This window comes from Barbus barbus, assembly GCF_936440315.1.
Source record: "Barbus barbus genome assembly, chromosome: 38".
Lineage (NCBI taxonomy): Eukaryota > Metazoa > Chordata > Actinopteri > Cypriniformes > Cyprinidae > Barbus > Barbus barbus.
In genome coordinates, this window is record NC_136716.1 from 5,330,543 (window position 1) to 5,338,963 (window position 8,421).

Consider the following 8,421-nt stretch of genomic DNA (forward strand, 5'->3'; position numbering starts at 1 on the left):
TTTGCTGAGTTGTTTCTTTGGGTCAGATATGGACTAACCCAACTTCTGGGTTAAAAAATTAATGTAAAAATGTTACTCATCAGCTGGATTAGTCCATACTTGACCCAAAATTGGGTTGTAACAATCCAGCATTTTTTAGAGTGGCGAATTTATAAGTAAATGTTAGTTTAGCATCACCAGCTTATTTAAACTCTGGATGCATGCAATCTTTTATTTATAGAGGAAGAGTTTTATGGATGAAATGTTTGGCTGCCCTAAATCTCCCTCCTCTTCCTCTCTAGATATTTTGCCAAAATCCAGACTGCAGATGGATTACACGGTTTCCTCTTAGTCATATTGTTTCTGACTGGCAGAAAAGCAGCCCTACCTACTATTCATTATAAGCTGCTCAGTAGTTAATAAGCATAAATTGTATGAAAACTTTATGAAAATGTCTAATTAATATTGAAACAAAATGGCCAGAGAGGTAAGAAAAATTATTTGAGATCTATTTTTAAAAACAGCATTGCTTATTAAATGAATAGTTTACCCACAAATGAACATTTGCTGAAAATGCTCTCACCCTTAGGCCATCTGAGATGAGTTTGTATCTTCATGAAAACAGAATTAAAGAAATTTAGCATTACTGTACATCACTTACTCACCAATGGATCCTCTGCAGTGAATGGGTGCCGTCAGAAGGAGAGTCCAATCAGTTTATAAAAACATCACAATAATCCACAAGTAATCTCCAGTCCATCCATTCTTGTGAAGAAAAAACAAACATGTTTGTAATAATAATAACAATAGTAGTACTTAAATACTACAATACTAAAAAAATCACCAAGACCTTTTTCATGCCAAACCATTGCTTCTAGCTAAGATATGAAATTTAATTTTTTGTGTTAATTATTTAAGTGTATTTTGTATTTTACAAAATACTGATTTTATATACACTGCCATAATCACAATTTAGCTCTTATTACCTAAAGCACAAGCCTTAATTTCTGTTTATTAGTACATTCGCAATAGCTAGCGATTCATGTTTTGAAAAGGGCTTTGTGTCCATTGTAATGTTGCCATAATTATACACTGGGTTTCATTTCTCTATTCAATAGGGAAATAACCTTTCAATACGATCACTATATCATTACAATCAAACTGCCTTCAAGCTGGCTATCTGTGCACAATGAAATATCATAGCAATACTCAACCCTTATTCTTGTAATACTGTATTAATATGTAAATATAATACTGCATTCATGTGATTAACTCAGTTCTATGTAGCTATTAAATGCATCGTCTTTATTGTAGGCTGTGGAAGAGTTGAATTTAACAATCCCCATTTGCTTTTGTGACTGAGTGTTATGTTAGTAGTGAGAAACAGACATGTTGCATTTGGATACATGTAGATGAATTTGGGAATCATTCTAGACCTAAAAGTAAGATTATTGCTAATAATAGCTATAACAGTAATACACAAATATTGTGTTCCTGTACAACCTTTATCAAAACCTGCTGGTGACTGCATAAATAGACCTCTGATTGCACTCACTATGGTTACTGTATCCATGGAGACCACAAGGCCACCTCACATCATGGCAGTCTAATGAAACCCGGTATAAATCTTTACAGTAAAGTCTGCATCAACAGACCACGACTAGTGTTTTTTCATAAAAGCTACAAAACTAGCTACAATTTAAGCAACAAATAAACATTATGTCAGTGAAACTTTAATAATAATAATAATAAAAATATATACAAATGCATATAAAACAATAAGAGACATGAATAATGATGGTAGGATCAAACCAAAAACTTTCCAGTGATGGAACAACTCGTCTCCCATTCCACTTTTCACTGTTGAATATTCATATAATAAAAAACTTATTTCAAGTAACAATGTCTTGCCAAGGTTGAAAAAAGTCTAACAAACAGAAAGCAGTACAAACACAAACATACACAGTTTGTAGCAAAATGTGTAAAACAGTAAAAGCTGGTATTTCAAAAAGTACACAAAGTAATTAAAAGATAGCTAAACTGCTATAAAAATAACCTAACAGCAATTTCACAGATACATATTGTTTTATAGCATGTGGTTTTAAATCAACTAGAGACTAAAGTCTGTATCACAAGGAAAATCCAACATTTTTCATAACAAGGCATAGAAAACAAGGCATAAACATAAAAGCACAATTAGTCTAGTGCTGTCTGCCTGAACCTTATGAACAGCTTTTACAGACACAAATCAAATACAATAAATAAACCAACAACAAAAACTTTGGTACAACACAAGACATTATCACCCGTCCAAATATGGCAGTATGTTTCTCAGATTGTGAAATTGTTGCAAAACTGACATTTACTTGCAGTGTAGTGTTGTGGTGTTAAGTCTTCCACGTATATACAAAAAAAAAACAATACAGCCATCTCATAAAACTTGAGACAATTGAAAACATTGTTTCTCTAAGACTGATGACATATGGCACTAAGGACACCACCATCTCCATATATTTCAATACCATCCGTACAGTAAAAAAAAGGAATCTAAAAGGAACCCTAGGAAGTGTGTATGTAGAACCAGAGCCTCCTAAAACAAGGCCACAAATAACAAGCCTAAGGACGGTCCTTTTTTCATTTGCTAGAGTTCTTCAGTGTAACATGCTGAGTGAAAACACTGATCTGACATGTTCAGTGTAAAGTACACTTCATCTAGTTGTAATTACGGAGCGTGGGAATTCATCTGCTGAACAGCAGTCGTGCTTCAGGCAACCGTTGCCACTTTGTCATAGTCATTATTGCATTCTGTGTCTGGCGTGCTGCTTTCATCTGGGTTGTTGTTCCTACAGCACGTGGCAGCGAGGAAAAGGCCAGCTCCTCCCAGCAGCACGAAGCTCCCGCTGAAGTAGAACGCCAGGTCGTAGGAGTGCATCCAGTCGTAAATCCAGCCTGGAGACACAACAAGACATATGCTAGAGTCACCTACTGTATTGTGCCGTTTGTCGCTGTGTCCATACACTTCTGTCTACATATTAAGAATTAATTAAGAATGCCATTGTATTTCTAATTCAATTACTGAATTGATGCTGCATCATAATTTGAATTTATAGAAGCAGCATTAAATGGAATGGAATTCAAACAGCAAAGTTTAATTGCTGTGAGTGTAGTTTTTAGTAATATATTTCATTTGTTTTATTAGAGTTCATGTTTCAAATGTCACCTGTGTCAGTGACAAATTCCAAAATAAAGAAAATAATCTGTAAAATTAAAACCTGTAAAGTATAAAAACAGTTATGCAATTTTCAACAAACTTTTACATTTAACTTGACACACAGTCAGGAGGGTCTTCAAGGGGTGATTTTTATTTATTTAATTTTTTAAATAAAGTTATTTTAGTTTCATTTAAATACTATTGTAGTTTTGGTTAATATTTTGAATTAGATTTTATTTTTTATTTTCACTTTAATTTTAATTTAAGGTTTAGAAATATTGTTCTGCTTTTTATTATTTTTATATATATTTTTAAAGATGTCTACATAGTTTTTATTATTATTTAGTAGATTTAGTTTAGTACGTTAAATTATACGAAAATGAGAAAAGTTGACATTTATTTGATTACAAATAACATGTTTTTATGAATTTATTTTTTAAGTTAACTATAATAACACTGGGGAAAACACATTATGTCCTAAAAAGGTCTAATTTAGTCAAAGTCTTCAAAATAAATTCATTCCAATTCAACATCCTGGGTTTTATGTCATCAATTCAAATAAAAATTATTTTAAATTGTTTTTTTTTGCCAATCTCTATTCTGTAGTAATGAATTTGCAAACTACTGAAGTGATTTTTTAAAGGCTTGCATAGCTTCTGAGCCCTAACCTAACATCAAAAAATTACCTGCGACTGGTGGTCCGAGCATTATACTAAATCCACCAAAGAACATCAAGATCCCATATGCCTCAGTCAGACGATCCATTCCCACAACCTTAGTGGTCATGTAGGGTATGACAGACCAGTTTCCAGAAAAAAACCCCAGCAGCGCTGAGATGACCCGCAGCCCAGCGTAGTTCTTGGTGACGGGGATTATGAGAAGAGCCACCCCTGTTCCCAGCAGAGTGAAGGCGTACAGAAAGATGCTGTTCATCCAGTGGATGTCCATCATGACGCCCAGCAGCAGCTTCCCCACTCCAGCAGCAATGGACATGATGGAGACCAGCGGGATGGTGCTGATGCCGCGGATCAAACCCTCAGTCTGGGCCAAATCCTCCAGGAAGAGAAGAGGAGTGTATGCTCCCAAGCAATATGCGAAGAAAGACACGCACGTGGCCAAGAAGACCCTGTTCTGAAGCAGCTCCGCCGTCGAGTGCAAGTATTTAGAGTACTCCTTCTGCTTCTTCTTCATGAGCCGCACCAACGCCGTGTAGCTCACGAGGCTCTTCTCATATGGTGGAGGCTCTTTCGTCTCCCCTGTGATTAGTACGTTGATGGACTGATTTTTCTTGATTGGGTCCTCCACGACAGGGGCCTTTTCCAGAACCTTCTCCTCGGCCTTCTCAGCCAGCGCCGCTCTCTGTTTCAGGTAGTAGGCCGGCAGGTGCAGCGGTCTCATGAGTCCAGCACAGGCGATGATGTTTAGTGCAAAGCAGCCAATAAGCAAAAGACAGCCGTCGAGTCCAAAGAGTGCAATGAACTCGTTCTGCACAGTAGCATAGAGAAAACCTCCAATACTCGTACCTGAAAAAATCAGACGGTTAAGTATTTCCGATATTGGGATTCAATTATTTTAATTTTATAGAATATCAATGCATAATTAAGCAAAATAAAACCGACATTGTCCTGTGGCTTAGTGTGATTTCTAAATCACAACGGCTACTATTTTATTCACTAAATATATGGGCTGCATGTTTCAGAGTGAAGCGCAGCACTGTGTCGTTACACATGAGCAGCTCTTTATATGTTTTCAGTGTCTGTTTTCAGTGTCTCAGAGCGGCTCGGTTTGCAGTAAATGTTGTTCCACACAAACAGCATCTACTCAAAGTTTGGGTCACTTTAACATGTATATGGGAACATTATATACTCCAACTTCCAACCATTTCCCCCATAAAAAGCGCCTGTCAACAAAAGAGAAGCTTTAAGTGTCCTGTTGTCAAAATAAAAGTTTGATGGTTTAACATTTGGAAATGAAAAAATTAGTTACTAATAAATAAATTGATATAATATAAATATACATTTACTAACATTTGCACTTACTAAGTATTGAAATTTTACAGTTGTAATGTAAAATAAAACAATTGTTAATAAACATATAATATACAGTGAAAGATGATTTTAATCATTATTTTATTTTGTTTTTTTTATTATTGATGATTATTTTTATCATCATCATCTTACAGCCATGTTGATATATATTCAAAACATTTTGGCCAAATAGTACAGCCCTACAAGCAAGTAAATTATGAACAATATATTTTTAATCACATAAACAATAACAATTTTTATCAGAAAAATCACTATTCTTTCCTTCATGCAGCCCTAATATGGCTATATGGCTTAAATATGGCATCCATTTAAATAAATAAATAAATAAATAACTATATATTTATAGTTGTGCTTTTATATTTGCATTTCAAATTAGTCATGAAAACTTAAACTCATTATTATTATATATACATATATATATTTTACTTGCTTTTAACAGTATTGGAATTCACATGTGCTCCATACGTGTTGCCTGTTTTCCTTCCCATATTCGATCAAATTAATAAATAAATAAATGACAAATTAAGCCCATCATGTCCAAACATTGGACTGGTAGCTTATTATTTTTGACTAATCATACTGTATATTTACCTGTAGTAATGATGCCAAGAGCAAGACCGCGTCTCTTGTCAAAATACTGGCATGTGATTGTTACAGTAGCAGCATAAACAAGTCCACAGCCTAGTCCTGTACAATAAAAGTATATGAAGTTAAAGAGAAGTCAGCAAAAAGGTTCACCTGCTCATAAAATATTTATTATAATCATATATGCAAATATAATAAAGATTTAGGAAAGCGCTTAAGCTCAAGACTATACTCAAATTCTAAATACCCCGCTAAACTACAAATTAAGTTAATAATACATTTATAGTTATGTTATAGATTTTAATATGCTTTTAATGTTTTAGTGAATTTTGAGCAGAATTGTGAAACTACCTTTTTAGAGATCGACTGATAATCAAATAAATTTTTCCGTACTGTTTTGTAATATGTTACATACATGCTTGACATGTAGTTCAAGCTTGATGCTGATTAACAGGATGAGTCCATTTATTTTGCCTTGTTATTATCATTGTTACTCGTTGTTATTAAAAACAGGCTATGTTTTGTTGTTGTGATATGAAGATGAAATTGAACAAAAACGTAAAACATTAAATAAATATCAATTATGCATATTGGTTATATAAATAAATAATTGGTATTGTTTTAGTTTTAAAAGAACAGTATCAGTCGATTTCTAATAATTTGAGCAATTGTCTGTGTAATTTGTCATTATATTATTGTCCATCAGCCTCTGAAAATCAATCAACCACCAATTACACACAGGTGGCGCAATGACCCAATAAGGTAATCTTTTTAAGAGGAAATGTAAGATGCTCACCAACAACAATCCCATAGGAAAATATGAGAAACTGAACATTGGGTGCAAAAGCACTAAGCATAAGTCCTCCAGAGACCATGACCCCACTGAAGATGGTCACAGGTCTGGCCCCGAAGTTCACAACACAGGCACTGCAGATGGGACCTGTGCGAAAGAACGAATACATCATCCTGTAAGACAACGGGAAGCTCGAAATAGAATTCAAATCAACAGCTGCTTAAAATAATCAGCTGTAAGCCGAGGCATAGAACTAAACAGATAACCAAGTGCAGATTTTGATCGAAAACATCAAATGGCTCACTGACACAAACAAAGAATCATTAGCCACAATTGCACCCTATTGATTTGACACGCTGCTCTTCATTTTATAATGGTAAACACGTTTCATAATGAGAAACAAGGTCAAGTCTTATAACAGAAAGATGAGAAACATATTTTCTTTTACTACTGACATGGAGGAATAAGAAATAAAAGTACATTTTACAAGAAAATACTATTTTAGTCTTTCTACTTCAAAATATCATGGTTAATTTAATATATTTCTTATTTAAGTCATTTTTTGAGTGAGAACTTTCTACACCATTTTTTTTTTAAGTGTAGTTTGAAGTTTAATTATGATCGTATGGAGCTGGAAAGCATTCCATTCAAATTGTGTTCTTGCTTAATGTTTATTTACCAGTAAAAAGGGGAGAAATGCAATGGAAAGCATATATTTATACAGAGTAGATTTATTAGGCATAATGCATCTGTTGAAAACTTACTAGCAATGAGTCCGACCCCTGAGACAAGAGAGCCGACCCATGCTGTCATGCCTTTGCCGTCCTGGAAGGTGTTCAACCATTCTGGGTAAAGCACCCCCACTGACTGGGGTGAACCGTAGGCCAGGAGCTGACCCATGAAAGAGGCAACCACAATGGCCCAACCCCATCCTCCATCCGGGGCTTGCTTAGTGTTCTGGGCACTCATGTTTCCACTGGGTTCCTGTGATGAAAAACTAATTTAAAGAAACAGTTCAGCCTAAAAATGAAATTCTGTTAATTTCTTTACATACATTTTGCACTATGGACCATTTTTATAATGCTCTTTATGTCCTTTTTGGTGTTCTTTGGTGTATGGGGGGGACTCGCAAAAAGTTTCTTTCTTTCCTTTTTTTGTGAGAATGTGCTCTGCATTTTATTCTTAGAAGAAAGTATGCAGCATTTCTACATAACAACCTAGGGCAGGATGTGAAGAGCGCGCGCACGGCTGCTGGCGGAGGCGCGCACAGACGCACGATAGCGGAGAGCGCACAACTGCAAACGTGCGCGCTCCTGAACCCTACTTCTATATATTCTGCATATATCGTTTTTTTTTTCTTTTTAGTATTACGCAACTTTATCATTTAAACTGTCGTTGCGATTATTATCAACGAAAAAATTAATAGAAATGTAAGGAAAAATAAAGACGTGTTTCATTTAAAGACATGTTTGTGAACTAAAATATCTAGCATATTACAGAATATTCTGTAAAAAACAAATGAACATCTCATTAAGATGAACGAAATATTTTGACTTACCTCACCGACCGGGAAATGGTGATGATTTCCGTGGTAAACTGGCTCTTTGGACAATCCTGCGTTATGATTTGAAATGTCTCGTCATTGTGTCACAATGTGAAATGTCCACTGTGATCTATATTAATGATTGTGGATGTGTTGAGCTGAAACACCCCGGTCTGTCCTTCATCATTGTGCGGTGTGTTGTGCACGAGCTCCGGCTTTTGTTGCCAGGCGTTTAAACCGGTTTGAAGCTGTTCTCGCTGGT

At 35.1% G+C, this 8,421-nt stretch overlaps 1 protein-coding gene across 2 annotated transcripts; it reads right to left on the reverse strand.

Annotated features, from left to right (window-relative positions):
* Positions 1-1,693: 1,693 nt before the first annotated feature.
* LOC306858081 (monocarboxylate transporter 9-like) lies at positions 1,694-8,356 on the reverse strand. 2 transcript variants are annotated; one of them, XM_079398474.1, is made up of 6 exons: positions 8,175-8,356; positions 7,381-7,600; positions 6,620-6,763; positions 5,830-5,925; positions 3,877-4,713; positions 1,694-2,928 (listed from the first exon to the last, which is right to left on the reverse strand). In XM_079398474.1, the coding sequence occupies exons 2-6, from the start codon at positions 7,583-7,585 to the stop codon at positions 2,744-2,746; spliced, it is 1,467 nt and encodes a 488-aa protein (XP_079254600.1). In that variant the 5' UTR covers positions 7,586-7,600; positions 8,175-8,356; the 3' UTR covers positions 1,694-2,743. The 2 variants fall into 2 exon arrangements, with proteins under 2 accessions (XP_079254600.1, XP_079254601.1); XM_079398475.1 differs by having other exon boundaries at positions 1,700-2,928; positions 7,381-7,613.
* Positions 8,357-8,421: the final 65 nt, after the last annotated feature.

What these genes read in the sequence shown, in the direction of transcription:
- LOC306858081 (XM_079398474.1), bottom strand. Translation starts at nt 7,585, where the DNA reads ATGAGTGCCCAGAACACTAAGCAAGCCCCGGATGGAGGATGGGGTTGG. An exon ending in TCTTGGCATCATTACTACAG is followed by an intron (nt 4,714 to 5,829) that starts GTAAATATACAG and finishes TGATTTTTTCAG; the next exon opens with GTACGAGTATTGGAGGTTTT. An exon ending in GCTCGGACCACCAGTCGCAG is followed by an intron (nt 2,929 to 3,876) that starts GTAATTTTTTGA and finishes TTGTGTCTCCAG; the next exon opens with GCTGGATTTACGACTGGATG.